The sequence below is a fragment of the Equus caballus genome, chromosome 8, assembly GCF_041296265.1.
Source record: "Equus caballus isolate H_3958 breed thoroughbred chromosome 8, TB-T2T, whole genome shotgun sequence".
NCBI classification, from domain to species: Eukaryota; Metazoa; Chordata; class Mammalia; order Perissodactyla; family Equidae; genus Equus; species Equus caballus.
Window position 1 is genome coordinate 93,473,364 of NC_091691.1, and position 19,609 is coordinate 93,492,972.

A 19,609-nucleotide genomic window follows, 5' to 3' on the forward strand; every position below is an offset into this window, starting at 1 on the left:
AAAGATCGGATAGTAAAAATTTTAGGCTTTGCAGATTATATAGTCTCTGTTGCAACTCTTCAACTCTGCACTTGTATATTAAGTAGCCATAGACGATATGTAAACAAATGGTTGTGGCTGTGTTCTGATAAATCTTTATTTACAAAAACAGATGGTAAACCAAATTTGGCCCCCAGACTACAGTTTGCCTACCCCAAATTTCAGTCACTGATAATTAGGTTTTCTATTACTTGAAGTTATATATACCTAAATATATATACTTAACTGAATACAAATGTGTAAGTAATTCTGATATAATGTCTGGATGCTATAAGTATATAGGTAAACATTAAACATGATTGACACTTAACTCATGGATCACACCTAGAGTTGGTCTCATAAGCTTAGGAAAATAATTATAGTCTTTTATCTTTTTTGTACTCTTTGGAATTGATATATTAATGATCATACCAGTACTCTTTTATATTCTGTGTCTTTATTAGAAGAACATAATTATGCCAATTAGTTATGTTAAAAGGTATCATATACCAAGCCATAGACAGCTGAGCTGAAGACTAATTCAGAGCATTGGTAAGGTGTAATGAGCATAGAAGTAATAGTGGTTGACACATCATTTGGTTGACTTTTCTTTGGAAAGTGGATTTTCCTTACTTCCTATCTCTCTGTTCCTCCCTCCCTTCCTTGCTTCCTTCCTTTTTCTTTTCCTGGTGTGGTAGAACTTAGCTGCACAGGTTGATTTAATCGTGTTACTCAATTAATGAATGCTATCATCATTGGTTTCTGTAACATGGATTAATCTATTTTATTTTCATAACTTAATCTCATTCATCTCTCCTCCTTCATAGAAAATTACTATAATGTTTGATGGAAAGCTTTGTGTGATTCTTATAAATGTGTACTGTTGGTTTCTTGAACATGTACTGTGTTGTTAATTCGAGTACCATTGTGTCATAACGTATTGTGTTTCTTATTTTTATTCATCATGCATTATGGCTTTTAAGACCTATTTGCATTTCTTTGTGTCCATTTTGTCATTTGCTTCTAATTTCTTTATGATACCCCATAGTTTGCACCCATTGTATTTTACTTTTCTATTCTCCTTGTGATAGAAACTAGATTGCTAGCAACTTCTCATTACCTCAAACAATATTGTAATTAAGATTTTTGTACTGTCTTTATGATCCAATGTGAGAAATTTTCTGGGATATATAAAACGAATGGGATCATTGTGTTAAAGATAGGTGAAAACAATTTAAATATTTACTACCAGATGCCTTTCCAGACTGCAGCCTCATTCTACACATCTTCTGGATGCATGTGGGTTTTATATTCACACATTCTCATTGATGCCTTCCATCGTTCATTAACTTTTCCAGATCTGATGGGTATAAAATGATAATCAATTGTGTTTTAACACGTGTTTTTCTACACGCAGTGAATTTGAGAAATTCTTCCTATGCGTGTTTGCTTTCAGGCTTTATTCTTCCAGGAATTGACTGATTATATCATTTGTCTGTTTTCCTGCCAGAGTTCCTGTATTTTTTTCTTGCTGTTTTGCAAGGTTCTCTTATCTATTCTAAACACTAGTCTTACTTCAGTTTTAGATGTTGTAAATAATTTCTCACCTCTATCATCTGTCTGTCAACTTTATGGAGTCCTGCACTGAACAGAAATCAGCAAATTTGAATGCCTTCCAATTTGTCCTGAGCTGGGCTTCAGTAGCTTTCTTTAGGAAATACTCCCCCACTCCATGCATCACAAAGATATTATCTTACATTTTATTCGATTAGCATTATAGTTTTGCCTTGCATTTTATATTTTTCTAGATATATCTTTTCATCTATGTGTTCAAATTAATTAGTATTCAGTTGTTTACAAACTTCCTATTAATATTTAGATTTTTTGTTTGTTCCGTTTTTCCCTTCTCATCTTGTACTTGATTTAGTTCTACCTTCTCTCTGTTTTCTTTCATCAAACTTGCCAGAAATCTCTTTTACCTTTCAAATAGACCTTTTGGTTTTTTAAACTTCTCATTTTCTTCTTCCTTTCATTGATTTCTGCTCTTGTCTTTATTATGCCTTTATTTATGAAAATGCTCTGTTGGTTTTTTTTAACTTCTTCACCTGAATGCCTGAGTTCTTTGTTTTCAACCTTTCTCATTCATGAAAAATATTTTTAAAGCCATGTATTTTTTATTTATTATTTATTTTCATTTTCATTAAAATGTAAATATTTTATAGTTTAACTTACAGTTTCCTTTTAAACTTATATGTTCCTTAGAAATATAATATTTACTTTTTATACTTATGGAATATTTACTTATCCATTTATTATAAATTTTTAATTATATCATATTATGGGCATAGAACGTAATTTTGAAATTTGATTCTTTTGAATTTATGAAGACTTTTTTTTATCATCCTATAGCTGTTCGATTTTTATAAATAATCCAAATGTGCTAGAAAAAAGTGTCTACTTGGTTTGTTGTTGACAGTAGATATGAGTGTGTAGGTCTGGACAGATAATAGAAAATAACTTGACTCTGTTAATTCTATTTTGCAGAACTTCCATATCTTTGCTTACGAGTGGGACAGATTTATTAACTTCCTTGTGAACTGTCAGATAGTTTTGTCACCTGTGATTGGATTATAATTTGTTCCTTTTTTCTATTGATTATATAATTTACTGGGCAAGGGTCAGTGTGTTTCCAGAACCACTTAGGACGAGGGTAGGAAGGCACTGCCTCACTTTTGGCAAACAGGCAATCTTGCCTGAGAACCAAGTTTGAGGAGCTGTCTGTGCGGCCATGATTTGAACTCGGGTACCATTTATAAAGGTCTTAACCTGCAAGCACTTTCTTTCAGACCTTTCCTTTTCTTGTTTCCATTTGGAACCCAGCTTGTGACACTTTAAAGGTTGATATATGTCAGCATAGTTTGTCCCTAATCATAGCCTTGTGTCTCTTGAACAGCTACAACAGCATTTTTACAGCAAAAGTCCCTAGAACTGTTGTCTTTTTTTTTTTTTTTTCATGCCACCAGTACTTGATCTCCTTTCCGTACTATTTTCCACCTCATATAATGATAGATCAGCTATCCTGGTCAACTCATAGTAATTCTTCCCAGCTGTCAAGCATATCCAGTTAACATTGTACTTCTTTATTCAACAGGTACCTATTCCTATGTTTTGATTCCAGAAATGCCAAGAAGCAGAGCTACAAAAAGCACAATTAGTGTAATGACTTGCTTAAATACTAACCAAGAATTTTCTGACGCTGGTGAAAATCACCAACAAATCTATGATTATAGACCACAGAAGAAGTTTTTGCAAGATGTTTGGTCTGTTTGAGGAGGTCAGACAGGAGACTCCTCATAATTCTGCTATGGGAAAGAGAGTGCATACCGCCAACAGTGTTCTCCAATGTTCTTTACCCTGACGTTTCAGACTGATTGCAGGTTCCCTAAAGTGCCACTCTTCTGTTCCCTGTTAGTGTGCCCAAACAAATAAAGACAACTTATTATTGGCCACATCTAGACTATAAGCAAGGCAGGGGACAGAATGAGGGCAAAGCCTTTGGAGTGTTCAGAACTTCTCATCTGCACCTTTTCATTACCTTATCTTGGCTTGGATTGCCTCCATGCCTGGCCCCTGGTTCCCTAATTGAGAGGAGCTAAAAACCCCGAAGCTGAAGAGCTTACCTGCTCAGTATCGGGTTGGCCTTGCTGGTGGTCCCCAATAAATGTCAATAAGTCAGTTTTCCTGAAAGAGTCTTCATGCTTTGTTACCTTATTACTGCGTTTGCCCTGGGACCCCAACACTGACAGAGTTCATTGGCAGGGAGCACTTGCCTGATATTAACCATCTGCTCAGCCTCTGGGGAACCGCATTATAAAGCTGTGTGAACTTTTTGATTAATCAAAAATTTAAAAAAGGAAAAAACATATTTAATGACTTCAGGTGACTCAAAATAAATAGAGATATATTCCTTGCTGTTTAGAAACTAATAGTAGAGAAATTTGGGCTATATACAAAATTTTCATGATTTTATTTCTGTCATTTTACCTTCATTCAAGACTGCTAACTTTAAAACACAAATTGGGCTGCTTATCTTCAAATATTCCTCTATAATCTTATTAGTTTCCTGGGGCTGGCCTAACTATCACAAACTTGGTAGCTTAAAATCATAGAAATTTACTCTCTCGCAGCTCTGGGTACTAGAATTTGGAACTCGAGGTGTTGGCTGGGCCACACTCCTGCAAAGCCTCAGGGGGAGGATTCTTGCTTGTCTTTTCCAGCCTCTAGTGGCTCCAAGTGTTCCTTGGCTTGTGGCAATATCACTCCAGTTTCTGCCTCTGCCTTCGCATGTCCATCTCCACTGTGTCCTCGTCTCAAAGCCCCCTCAGCTCTCTTCATGTAAGGACACTTGTCAATGGATGTAGAGCCCACATTAAGCCCAGGATGATTTCCTCTCAAGATCCTTAATTTAATTACACCTGCAAAGACCCTTTTCCCATTAAGGTCACATTCACAGGTTCTGGGGGTTAGGACTTGGGCATATCTTTTTGGGGGCCACTATTCAACCATTACAGTAATAAAAAGATTTAACTTTGTACATCTACTAAGTCATTGTATCTGTGTAGTCTCTGTTAATATCTGTGTAGTGAAGCTGTAGCTCTTAAAGTAAGAACGATGGTATAGCTGACTGAGCCGTTTCATCCTTTTTGTTCGTAGAGTCAGTGAAACATATTATTAGACATGCTAAATTTACACATGGGGAGCAAGGGAGAGAAGGAGGGGGGAAAGGAGAGAAAGAAGTATATAGATTTCCTATTTTAGTGCATATTAATTTTCTGCATTTCTTAGACTTGAAAATAGATTAGCTTTCTGTTTTAAAATAGACAACGTCAAAATAATTTAGGAGCAATAAGGTAATGAGTTTTCCTGGGATTTCTTCCATCATCCCTACAATTTGAGTCTCTTTTGCAGTTGAATTCTCCTTCTTATAATAACTTCTTGATTAGCTGTTATTTGCCATTAATAAATTGCAGGAATTTCAGAGCAATAGTTACTGCACAAATTGGTGGAAAGAGCGCTAGTTTGAGAAACAGGAAGTGTGACCTTTATTCTGGTCATCACTTTAACTAACTGTGTGACAGCCACCCAGATAGAGACAGCCATTTCCCATTGTTAAATGAGCAAAGCTCAGCTCTGTGTTTGCTTTATCAGTTAGAATGTTTAGGGGGCAAATACCAGAAACCCCAACTCAAACGACTTGCAGAAAAGCATTATCCCATATTACAGCATGTCCAGAAACAGAAACTGGCTTCTGGGTTGGTTGATTCAGTAACTCTTGCTTAAGAATGAAAACTGAGGACTTGGGTTTTCCATCTGTTTGTTCGAATCTCTACTCTGCCACTGTAAGGTTGCCTTTATCTTCAGTCTAGTAGAATAATATCTGTGGCATTTCTGAATCGTGACATCAAGACAGGACAGCATCTACTGAGAAGAGGGCTGCCATCAAATCAGAAAATATTGATCAGAAGCCACCGGAAGACTTCTGTTCACATCTCCTTGGTCCTATTTGGCACGTATTGCCTTTCCTAAACTAACCACAAGCAAGGAGACTGTTACCCTAGGAGTAAAGAGTTCTACCCGGATACTAGGGGCGAGAGATTTCCACCAGCGCACTTGGGCTACATGATGTAGGGGTGGATAACTGAACAAAATCAGGTTCTGATAGGAATGAAGTGGCTGGAACTGGAGGCTGAGTAGACAGCCTAGAGTGACTATTATAGTTAATTCCAATTCTAATATAATTTTATTCATAATTAGTCTTTTCTAGATGATGCATTTCATAAGGCAATTTAATATTTGAGAGATCTTAAATCTTTCCAAGATAAAGAAGACTAAGCTTGTAATTATTGAACATGTTGGGATAGTCAAATAGTAAACACGGGAAGGCTGTATCAAAGCACATAATATCTGTCACAGGGAGCTGAAGGAATGAATTATATTAATTTTTCCAATGGTACACATTCATATTTTTCAGCGACAGGAGGCAAGTATAAGGAAGCAACTACTGGAAAATTGATGGAAATTTTATTGGACAGAAGCAATTGTAAAATTTCTATGCAAATATTATCACCCAAATATTGGAGCATACAATGTAGAGGGTAATACCAATATGTAAATTATTATTACGAAAGCTTAGAACAAAAAAAAATCCTATATTGAAGTCTAGTTATGTAAAGAATTGATTTAAAAACTAACATGAATTAATGAAAGAAGAACAATCTTCACTTTCTGAATCCAGTGTAAGAACGCAGTGGTTTCATAATGAGTCAGGAAGTCATCTGAATTCAGATCAAAATGTCAAAGTCTTGAGAACCCTCCACCCCCACCCCAGGAACAAATTATTAACTGTGCATGAGTCACTCCAGGAAAACTAAGGGAAGACTTGCCCATTGGTCTTGATGAATGATTGTGCGCTTGACAGGAAGATGAAGGAGCAGGGTGCTCCAAGAAGATTATTCTGTAAAAGACTTCCTAACCTCTAAACAGCGTGCCTCTTATTCAGGAAAAATGAAAGATTTTGTTTATGGCTGGAACTTAATTTGTGTTCAAGGTTGATGTGGAGAAAAATGAGATTAGATGTACAGGTAGGAAGTGAATCATTGAAAGTCTTCAAGTCCTTGCTAAGGAGTGAGAACTTAATTTTTAAGATGTTATTAAATGGTTTTAAGGACATGAGGGTCATGATCAAGTCTTTACATTAAAAATATTAGTCCAGAATCAGTATGAACAAGATAATGGAAGACAGGGGAGTGTGTAGGCTGATGGGAAAATAATAGGAATATTTAAGATGAGAAAGAGTGAGAGTCTGAACCAGTGGTGAAGTTGTGGAGAGCAAGGAATGAGTAAGAGGAAGGTTCATGAAATAGAATTGACAAAACTTTACGACAGAACAGAGATTGTGGGCCCGGGAGAGTGCTGTATCTGGAACAGTGGATCTTAGAGTGGTCCATGAAGATGACACTCTTTCCATCATAATACTAATATGTTACTTGTTATTTTCACTCATGTTAATTTTTACTTGGTTTTGATGCAAAAGCAATAGTAGGTGAAACTGCAGCATGAATCAAGGCATGGCTCTAAACAATAATAGTAGTTATCATATTCTTTTTTAAAAATAAAATTTGTCTATATTTAAGGTGTGCAACATGATGTTTTGGTATGCCTATGCATAGTGAAATTATTACTAGAGTCAAGCTAATTAATATATCCATCTCTTCACAGTCACCGTGTGTGTGTGTGTGTGTGTGTGCGAGAGAGAGAGAGAGAGAGAGAGAGAGAGAGATGAGAGCGCCTGAAATCTACTTTCCTAGCAAAGTTCTAGGACACAATATAGTATTATTAACTATGGTCACCATTCTGCACATTAGCTCTCTAGACTCATTCATCCAACATAACTGCAACTTTGTTTCCTTTCACCAATATCTGCATTTGCCCCACTTCCCACTCCAGTAATTAATGTTCTACTCTCTACTTCTATGTATTCAGCGTTTTTAGATTCCACATGTAAATGAGATCATGCAGTATTTTGCTTTCTGTGTCCAGCTTGTTTCACTTAGCATAATGTCCTCCAGGTTCATCCATGTTGTCACAAATGGCAAGGCCTTTTTTTTAAGCTATATAGTATTCCATTGTGTACATATACCACAATTTCTGTATCCATTCATCCACTGACAGACGGTTGGGTTGCTTCCATATCTTGGCTATTGTGAATAATACTGCAATGAACGTGGGACTGCAGATATCTCTCTTTTTTTAATTTTTTTTTTTTTTTAGGAAGATTAGCCCTGAACTGACATCCACCACCAATCCTCCTCTTTTTTGCTGAGGAAGATTGCTCCTGGGCTAACATCCGTGCCCATCTTCCTCTACTTTATATGTGGGTTGCCTGGCACAGCATGGCTTGACAGTGGGGCGTAGGCCCCCACCTTGAATCCGAACTCATGAACCCCGGGCCACGAAAGTCGAGTGCGCAAACTTAACTACTATGCCACAGGGCAGGCCCCTGCAGATATCTCTTTGATGCACTGATTTAATTTCCTTTGAGTATGTACCCAGAAGAGGGATTGCTGGATCAAATGTCTCTTTTTTTTTTAGGAACCTCCATACAGTTATCCATAGTGGCTGTACCAGTTTACATAACCACCAACAGTGTACCAGGGTTCCCTTTCTCCACACCCTTGTCAACACTTGCTATCTTTTATCTTTTTGATAATTGCCATCCTAACAGATGTGAGGTGATATTTCATTATGCTTTTCATTTGCATTTCCCTGATGATTAGTGATGTCGGGCACTTTTTTCATATGTCTGTTGCCCATTTTTATGTCTTCTTCAGAAAAATGTCATTCAGTTCCTTTGCCCAGGTTTTAATTAGGTTATTTGGAGTTTCCTTTGCTATTGAGTTACATGAGTTCCTTAGGTTTTGGATATTAATCTCTTATCAGATATATGGTTTGCAAATATTTTCTCTCAATCTGTAGGTTGCCTGTTCATTTAGTTGGTTGTTTCCTTCACTGTACAGAAATGTTTCAGAGAACACCTGTTTTAATGAAAGAGTGATAACAAACTACAGTTCTTCAGACTTGGGGATTTGTGAGACATTTTCTCAAAAATGAACTAAATGGACCTGTCTTAAAGGAAAACTGACAGTATTTTTAACAATGTTAAAATTTAAGTTTTCAAGTGAAAATTAAAATTTGGGAATCTTGTGTCTGCATTCTTGAGTTTGACAACTTCTCAAAATCTACAGCTTTTACTGTGGAAATCAAGGCTGATATTAGTGAATATTTTTATATTGATAATAAACTATGGCAACATTTATAAGATCTTTATAACTCAGTCAACTAATATTTTCTCAGTGACCAGTCAAAGTTGAAAATAGTCCTATGGATTTTAATGCAACAGAATGTAAAATGTATTTGACATGATATCAGAGTCTCCATGGCAATAATCTTTAAGAAAACATTTGTCAAGTTTGGAGATAGAATCAAAGAAGAATATCCACAGTTGGCTGAAACTGCTCTGAAATTATTCTTCCCTTTTACAACTTCATGTCTGTGTAAGGCCTTATTTTCTGTATATACTTAATCAATATATTTCCAGGTGGTGAATTCTGAAGAAGATAATGAGTTCCAAGCTATCATTTCTTAAGACAGATGTTAAGAGTTGTGCAAAAATGTAAAAGCATTGCCACTGTTCTCCTATTTGGGGAATTTTTTAGTTTTAAAATATTATTTGTGTTATGATAAAATGAGTTTATTATTATTTTTAAACACACAAATAAATAAACATAGAATAATTTGTAAGTTCTAATATTTCTTATAGTAATCATTAATAGATATAATCCACATGAACAAAGTAGGGCAGGAGAGTAAGGTTTGGAAGTTGTCTATATAGTTTTTTATTTGTGCTTTAAAATCGAGGTGCCATGTCCACAAACTGGTTGTAGAAATACAGATCTTCTTCCTCTATGCAGCTTTAGCTCTGTTTTTAATTATGTCATAGGATTTATTACTGTTATTTGTAATCTGATCACTCCAACTGAATTATGAAGTCCTACAGAAAAAGGTGGTGTTTCACCTTTGAACTCTCTAACTTTATCACCACGAGTTCCTTAAGGATTGCTCCTTGAAATAAAACTTAGACAGCACCAGTTAGTAGTCATCATTTAGGTATGTTTATATCTGAGTTTTAATTGTATCACTTATTAGACCTCAAGATTTCCAATTGTTCACCATGGCATTTATTGACTTAGACCTGAACAGTCTGAGTCATTTTCAAGTAAGTTTTCCTTCAATTAAATTCTAATTTCATATTTATTTAAAATAATTACTTTAATGCTTTTATTAAAGTTTAATTAATATTTTATGCTTTTATAGCCATGTGAAAAACCAGTATTTCAGAAATATATATTGAATTGTTAAATGATCCAATAATTTATTGATATATATTAACTGAAATGCTCTAGGATTTCACAATCTTAATAAATATTGATAATTACTTTTATGTCACATTGACAGGTTTTAGACTAATAAAAACATTTTTACTTTGAAGCATTTAAAACGTTTATTTTAAAAGTTGTTCTTAGCTAAGAAAATACAGTTTTCTACTGGATGGTAAATCCATAAAGTACCAAGCGTGAAAAGTGAGGCTAAGAGTTTCAAATATATTGTATCTTGACCTAAATTGTTACAATTCAAAATATTTTTTAAAACATATTTTTAATTAAAGAGGAACAATTTGAAAGATACACTAACTCCTCAGAAAACCGTCGGGTATGATTTTGTCACATTTTATAATCTAGTATAACACTTGAACTTCTTAACCGAGACGATCTGAGTAGAATTTTATACTTCTCATGACTATTTTGCTTTCCTGGCATCTGTTTAATGTCTAGGGCACACACTGAAGTGGGTGGCATCACTCTATTGATCAACAACAAACAGCCTCGCACTGTTCTGGAAAGCCGTGCACTAGTGTCTGCAGGAAGAGGTGGTCTGCATTTCCAAATGCACGCTTTATAGAAAAGCAAGCACTTTGTTTGAACTACATCATCTGTCAGATTGCCTAAGGCACAGAAGTCAGAAATCCCTGGTGCTGGCTGCATTTTGCTAGGCTAGCCATTAATCTATTTTCTTGATTTTTGCTATGAGAAGACAAAAAATCTGAAATCCACAATATCTGTTCCAATATTCTTTTATATTTCTAAATAAAAACATTTGAGTAAGGCCCTGGAGCAGAATAATAAATTTTTTATATCATCATTTTCTGCAACTAGACATTATATATATCTTATATAGCAACATATCACTTTCATGCTCACATGACATAAGTTTCATGAATTCTTAAGCAACACAATCTTCATTGCTTTTAGATTCTACTTAATTTTGGTAAGATCTTTTGTTTAAAATTAATTACACTTGAAAATAATATCTCTTTTTCAAATATAACTTCTATTTAGTATGTTAGCATCGTTTGGCTTAAATATTACTTGAGTCAATTATCAAATCATTTAAAAATTAACTTTATTTGAGAACATGCTTTAATGTATTTTGAATATAATATGTGAATCATTGTTCCAAAAAAAGCATTCTCATCTTTCTCCCCAGCATATTAATCCTCAGACACTGTAAGATATTGGTGTCTAATTTTTTTTCCTGAAAGAGAAAATGGGTATTTTCAAATAGATGGATAGATATGAAATATTTATATAATATATGTAAGTAGTATATGTATAAATACACATATATATGTATTTGTATATATTCATTATGTGAAGCAAAGTTTTTAAGTTAGTTTATTTAACTTAAAATCACTTGTCTTACCCATTTTAATATTGCATGTTAATCTTAAATGAGAAAATTACAAGTAGAGAGAAAAACAAATATGATAAGAGGATATATTAAGATTAATTTTCAAGCAATGTGACAGAACTGTAAATTCATTGTGACAGAGAATAAAAGGTCTCCTCTAAGTAGCCTACACAGAAACCCTGAACATTGAACTTGTTATTTTAGGAGACAAGAAATCTAGGTAACTACGGACTTTAGAGGGAAATGTGACAACACCAAGCTCTTAAAAATGTAGTCACATACTTTTATTTTACAGATATTACTTTACATGACATGGGTACAATTTTTGGTCATGAATTCATAATTTTAACTATTTCTGTACTATTATATCCTAATCAACATCAGAGGTATTGTCTTTGAAAATGGAGGACCAAAGTTTTAAAAATATATGAAATATATCTGTACGTTTCGTCCCAATTATAACACTAGTTAGTGATGGATAGTGCTTCTAGGATGGCATTGTGAGTCATGAATGGAATTGACTCGTTTCCGCTCATCAGAATCCTTCATGTGTAGTTTAAACATGCTTGATAAAGTGAAAAGCATTGAACATTGATCAAGCAAGTCAAAAGTGGTACCCTTGTCAAAGACAAGGGAAATATCCAATTCCTGTCAACTCTAGCCATCTTCTCTCACCTCAGATGGGGAGGACCGAGAAACACTTAAGTTCCTAGTCCAGAGGCAAGGCTCACTAAAGACTGAGACCTAATCACAGGACTATAGAATGCTTCCCCTCCCCCACACCTCCCCACCACTTACTAAAGGCCTATTTACAACGATTCCTTTTACCCATTCCATCATATCTGGCTATCAAGAAAAGATTACAAGGCACACCACATGGCAAAAAAACACAATTAGAAGGGGCAAAAGAAACATCAGAACCTAATGTGGCACGGATGTTGGAATTATCAGACTGAGAACTTAAGACAGTTAAGATTAATATGCTAAGGGCTCTAATGGATAAAGTAGACAGTATACAAGAACAGATATGCAATGTAAGAAGAGAGATGAAAATCCTAAGAAAGAATCGAAAAGAAAAATAGGTCAAAAACATTAACAGAAATGAAGAATGCCTTTGATGAACTTGCAAGTACACTGGGCACGGCTGAGGAAAGAATCTATGGGTTTGAGGATATTGTGATAGAAACCTCCCAAACTGGAAAGCAAAAAGAAAGACCGGAAAAAAAAATTAATATCCAAGGCCTATGGGATAGCTACAAGAGTTGTAATATATGCATAATAGGAATACCGACAGGAAAATAGAAAGTAGCAGAAGAAATACTTGAAACGATAATGACTGACAGTTTCCCCTAAATAATGTCACATACAAAACTACAGATCCAGGAAGCTCAGTGAACCCCAAGCAGGATAAATGCAAAAAAAAAGAAAACTAAACCTAGGCATACCATTTTCAAACTATAGAAAATCAAAAGTAAAGAAAAAAATTCTGAAAGAAGTCGAGGGATAAAACACCTTACCTATAGAGAACAAAGATAAGAACCACATCTGTGTTCACCTCAGAAACCATCCAAGCAAGAAGAGAGTTGAGTGGAATATTTAATGTGTTGAGAGCAAAAAATCCACCAACCTAAAACCACCCACCCTGAAAAATTATCCTTCAAAGGTGAAGCAGAAATTAAGACTTTGTCAGATAAACAAAGCTGAGAGAATTTTTTGTAGTAGGCCTGACTTGCGAGAAATGTTAAAAGAAGTTCTTTGGAGAGAAGGGAAATAATATATGTCAGACACTTGGATCTGTATAAAGAAAAGAAGAGCATAATCTAAATGTATATTTGTAAGTGGGTATTTCAAACTCCAGGGCAATGACTAAAAAAGTAATAAAGAATTATAATTGATATGCTAAGAAAGGAGGAAAGAATGGAGTCATGTAAAATGCACAATTAAAAGCACAAACGGCAGAAAAAGAGTGGAAGACGAAATAGGAATAAAGAACAAAGGCAACAAACAGAAAACTAACAAATATAGTAGATATTAATACAACCATATCAATAATCACTTTGAACATAGTCTAAATGCACCAATTAAAAGACAGAGATTGTCAGAGTGGGTGAAAAAACAACATCCAATGATATGTTATCAAAAAGAAACCCACCTTCAATATAAAGACACATATAGATTAAATGGATGGAGAAAAATACATCATGCTAAGACTAATCAAAAGAAAGCAAGAGTAGCATATTAATTTCAGACAAAGAAGACTTCAAAGCAAGGAAGATTATCAGCGATAAAGAAAGGCATTACATGTTGATGAACTGGTCAATCCTACAAGAAGACGTAATCTTTAATGTGTATGCACCTAACAACAGAGTGTTAAACAATGTGAGGCAAACACTAATGAGACTGCAAGGAGGAATGGATGCATCCACTATCATAGTTGGAGTGTTCATCATCTTTTGCTCAAAAATGGGCAGATTCAGCAAGGAGAAAATCAGTAAGGACAGAGTTCAACTCAACGGCACCATCAATCAACTGGATATAATGGGCATCTCCAGACTATGTCATCAAACAACAGCAGAACACGTTCTTCTCAGCTCACATGGAGCATGCAAGATACACCATAATCTGGGCCATAAAACACACCTTAACAAATCTGAAAGAATACAAATCACACAATACCTGCCCTTACACCACAGTGGAATTAAGCTAGAAAGAGTGGAAAGACAGCTGGAAAATCCCACAATATGTGGAGATTAAACAATATACTTCTAAATAACACATTCATCAAAGAAGAATTTGATGACAAAGAAGAAACTTCAAGAGAAATTTTTAAATATTTGAACTAAATGAAAATGAAAATGAACCTGTCCAATCTTTTGTATTAGAAGAAATAATGGCATTCAGCATGCTGAGAAGTGAATTTTAAAAATTAACTCATCCAACATTATTATTGCAATGGTGTGTTTGCAGAGTAGTTGAGGAAATAGACATTTGGCCATTTCTGTGGATTGTGGAGAAAAATAAAAGATACACAAGGGGTAGCAGAAGAACTTGTACTCATCATGACTTGGCAGCTAAAGTACATAAGTTTATTAAGTATTTATTAATTGCCCAATGAATAAAGAGTTGTTAACCTGGGCCCGTAAATCACGGATGGACCTTGGTGAGTGAGTAGGGGATGTGAGTCTGGAAACACTGTGTCCATTTTTCTAAGAAGCAGGTTCTTTGCTTATATTGAATGATTCCAAACATTTAGTCATTTGCCAGTCGACAGGTGTCAGTGGCATCAGGACAATAGTCCTTTCAGGAACTTGCATGATGGGTGAGTCAGGAGAGAGGTGAGATATTAAATCCAATCAATATTTAACAAAAATTTATTGAAAGTCTCCTCTGTGCCACACCTGCTATTGTGTGCAGAAGATAAAATTTTAATAAAAACATAGATTCCTTGCTTTCATTGAGCTGTTCTTCTCCATAGTTTTTAGACTATTTCAAATTTCAGCAAACAATGACCAAAATTGAGGGCATAACGGAAGATGTTTTGTCTGTATTGTTCTCTGTATTGTTTTTGGCAACACTTAGTTAGAAATGAGTACCAATATCCTTTGGCAAGGTGCTAAAGGCAGTAATAACTGATCGTTCTGTTTAATCCTCTGGTATATAGTGTCTACTGTACACTCAGTTAGACGTATTTTTCTTTCAAGGTAACTGAACTGCACAACATCAAAAATATAACGAGACTGCCTCGAGAGACAAAGAAGCACGCGGTGGCAATTATCTTTCACGATGAAACGTCAAAGACCTTTGCCTGTGAGTCAGGTAAGCACTGCTAGCCCCGTCTACATGTAGTGTGAGGCATTTGAGGTGCTTCTGAGACTATAGCCCAGATGGATTAAGATACACCGCCGAATAGGACGGCTGATTGTGATGAGAATGTGCCGTAGAAGACTTTAATAAGCCGCTCAACAAATTGATTTCAGCAGATGTTTTCAGTGCTTGTTCATTATCCTTCTGTGTCTGGATTTTGCTCCCAGGTGGTTGGAGGACTCTTGAGGTTTCCATTCAAGCTTGGAGAATTAAGTCAACAAAGCCTGCAAGATGTTGTTAGGGCAAGCTTGTGATGTGACTTTCTGGTTCTTACTGAGTGCAGCTGTAGGCATGTGGTGGGCCAACATGATACTGCCATGGCAAAGCGGGGCAAGGCACAGCCTACGTCCCCAGACATCTCCAAACAGAACTTTGAGCAATTGGCGGCTTTCATGGATTTTCAGTACTACCAGTAACTACATTTCAGATTCGATTTTAGAATCCCAGTTCATAAAGCGCTCTGACATTATTGAGACATAAGGCAGTTTATAGTTTGAACTTGCATGATTTTTCACTTTGGAATCCCTGTGCAATGTAATATATTAGTTGGCTTATGATAGCTTTTTAAAGATTTTGCTCAATGAAGTGGTACATTCATTTGATAATGGATGGAAGCAATAAGCCCTGAGGGTTCACAAGATGTAACTTTAAAATGATAGTGAAGGCTTTAGGAGAAGCTTTATTGAGTATTTTTTAAAAGGAAATACAGCTTCTGGATTTATAAAGTTTATGGATATAATTAATATCAGGTTATATTATTCTAAAACTGATAATGTAACTTTGCCTAAAGAGAATTGCTCACACCTCCTTACCTACACTTATCTTAGTTTTGCTATGTTGAATTAGAATTTATCAAAGTGTTCCTCTTTCCTTGAATGCCTTTATCCCTTTTGCTATACTTTCTTTACTTGTCATCTGACCTCATTTCATTGTTTAAAATTGACTTTTTGGAGTTACATAGAAATCTGTTAACTGGTAATATAAATCCCTATTTTGTAATAGAATCTGTCCCACACTTGCTGGTATCATATATTAATATCCAAAAACGTTTGTGCCTTCTTGTTCACTGTCTAACCACTTCACTTTTCTCTGAGCTCTTAAATAATGTCTCATATTAAAACTAATAGCCTGAAAATTAGTTTTCCAAAATAGATGAAAGATAGTTTTCACTATTGTTTGTATGTTTCAAGTTTCAGTTTTCACTACCCTTTTATATTTTTGAGATTGTACTGAGCCATATTGTGGATACATGGACAATACTGGAGTCTGTTATTTCAGATAAGAATGACGTCGAATTATGTTTCTACACAATTCTTCTACAGAATTACGAAATTCAGACTCACAGTTGTAACCCACAAGTCTGAAATTGGAAGGTTTTGTTTGTGTGTTTGGTGGTGGGGATTTCTTGGTTCATGTAAGATTTCTGAGAAATGAAGGGCTGTTCATGAAAAGAAAATGGCCTTTATTTCTAGCAGAAGAATTTCCTGACAGTGAGGGTGAAGCCAGATTCAAACGTAAAAATGGAGGAATGCTTTTATTGGAATTTCTAGCAAAAACTTTTCAACTACTTTAAATTATGACTTGTTTGAAACTAGTATTTGTTTTTTTTTAAATCACTTTTTATGTCTGGATATAACAGTCTGCTTGAAGCTAGGACTAAAAGTGGTTAGCAAACAACTGCAGGATTTTTAAAAATTTTCTTAACCTCATGGCACATGCCAGTGGAAAAAAAGAAACTACTTGAAAGATACAAACAAGGAGCTTGAGTACTTTTTCTTGCAAATTATATTTTTTAGATGGATATTAAGATGCAGTAGTCTATATCTGTTGATAAAATGACAAAATTATATGGAAAAAAGACAAACTGTAAAGCAGTCAGGGATGTGAAAATCAAAATAGCAATAAGATTAAATCCAAGATTATAAAAAAAAACTCTTCTATTTCTAAGGAAAATGCAGGTAAAGTATATTCACATAATGGCTAGTGGGAATGTGAATTGTTTCAATTATTTTTTTCAAGAAAACTGACAACTGCTATTATATAATTATACATATCCTTGACTCAGTGAACCTCTTTGTAAACAATTCCCATATAAACATACGCACCAGTACTTGAGGATGTAGGTTTAAGCACGTTATATGTAATGGCAACAAAATTGGAAACAAACGAATGGCTATCAAGAGAATAGTTGAACAAATTATGGCATATCCTTATTGTGAAATACTGTGCAATCACTAGAAAGAGTCGTAATTAAACCAATTAACCTGGAGACATTTCTGTAAAGTTTAGTTGTTCAAGCAAGACAGACACAGAGGGGTATATACTGAATAATCACATTTTATAAAAGAATCTATGAGAGAAAGAGAAGGTGTTTTAACATGTGTTACCTGGGTTGTGGGGAGATGATGATGAGTTGGATGGGAAATGAAGACAGAGAAAAAAGGCAAGCAAAAAAGGAAAAGTAAGAAAATAAAATGAACAGAAGACAATGCCCAGCATTTAAACTATCCCATTGATGTGAAATTATTCATATGTGAATGTGCACATGAACATATCCAATTTTTTTTAAAGCAAGTTGGTCATCAGAAAAATGCAAATTAAAACCACAATAAGATATCATTATGTACCTATCAGAATGGCTAAAATTAAAGAAATAGTGACACCACTAAATGCTTGTGAGGTTGCGGAGAAACTGGATCATGCGTACATTGCTGATGGGAGTGGAAAATGCTACAGCCGGTCTGGAAAGTGATTGGCAGTTTCAAATAAAATCAAACGTAATTATCACACGGTCCAGCCATGCACTATTGGACATTTATCTTGGAAAAAGATGAAAACTTACATTCGCACACACACACACGCGCACACACACACACACCTGTACAGAAATTTTCATTGTAGCTTTGTTCATAACAGTCAAAAACTGAGCAGAACCCAGATATCCTTCACCAAACCATGGTACACTCACACCGTGAAACATTCCTCAGCAATACAAAGGAGCGATGTGTTGTTATATGCAGCAACTTGGATGAATCTCTAGTGAATTATGCCAAGTGAAAAAACACCAGTCCCAAAAGATTATGTACTTTGATTCCATTTATATGACATCTGTGTAATGACAAATTTTAGAAATGGAGAACAGATTGGTTGCCAGAGGTTATTAGGTACAGGGTTGGGGCTGTGGGGAGGGGAGGATGTATGGTCATAAAAGGGTAACATGAACTTTTATTGGAATTGAGCAGTTTTATTGATTGTAGTGGTGCACACACAAACCTACACAGGTGATAAATTGTGTAGATCTTACACACACACAAATGAGTACAAGTAAAACTGATGAAATCTGATTCAGATCAGTGAACTCTCAGTGTCAATATCCTGGTTATGATATTATACTATAATTTTGCAAAATGTTACCATTGGGGTAAAGTGGGCAAAATGCACACAGGATCTCTCTGTAGTATTTTTTATTACTACATGTGAATTTATAATTATCTCAATAAAATTTACAGTAAAAAATAGGATCTTTATCATCTGAAAGTTATCTATGACGTATTTTGTAGTTAAAAAGCATGTAACTTAACAAAAAAAAGTGTTTGGCACATTCTAATATGGTAAAAAGAAACTGACAACAGTAACGACAAACAATAGAAGTAATCCTAAATGTGTGCCTATGTAGCTCGTGTATGTTCTATGAACAGAAAGAAATGTGTGCACAAGTACGTACATGTGTGTCTTGCTCCTTCCTAACATGGAGCCCTTCCATGGGCTCCTCCCCAACCTACTGTGTCCCCATCACACACTCTTCACCCAACCGTCTACATTTCCTTCCATTTCAGCATAGGTATTCATGCTTCCTGCCCCCTCCTCTTACTTACTGCCCCTGCTCTACACTCCCACAGCACCCTGAACTTGAAGTTTACATGCCCTGTTCAAAATTTCTCTAGTCTCTCAGATTTTAAGCTCAATGAAGCCACGACCATATTGTCTTTCTCACCCTGGAATTCCCAGCACCACAGTGCTAATAAAAATTTGTTAAATTAATGAATTAATGAACGAATAAAATTTGTATTTTTTTGTTATGATGATATATTTATCATTCTCCTTTTTCAAAGAGATGGTTGTTTTTCAAAACAAGTTTTAAAGACTAATTTGGCATCTTCATGGGAAAAAATTATTTAAATTGCCAAATAACAGATTGCTCTGTGTTTGTGATGGAGGACCAGTGTGCTGTGTGCACACACATGTGTGTGGGTGTGTAAATTGCCACGGCCCACCAGCTCTGCTGTAATAATTTTATGAGTTAAAATTGTTGAATACAAATGAAAATTTCTGCATTTTGACTGTTCTTTGAAAAGAGAGC

The 19,609-nt window shown here is 35.2% G+C and overlaps 1 protein-coding gene across 1 annotated transcript in view; it reads left to right on the forward strand.

Annotated features, from left to right (window-relative positions):
* The window catches only part of DOK6 (docking protein 6), a 411,448-nt gene that overhangs the window by 148,713 nt on the left and 243,126 nt on the right, over nucleotides 1–19,609 (forward strand). The window contains exon 3 of the mRNA XM_001493092.5: nucleotides 15,087–15,201. Coding sequence (XP_001493142.1) covers nucleotides 15,087–15,201 — 115 coding nt within the window. The remainder of the gene's footprint in view (nucleotides 1–15,086; nucleotides 15,202–19,609) is intronic.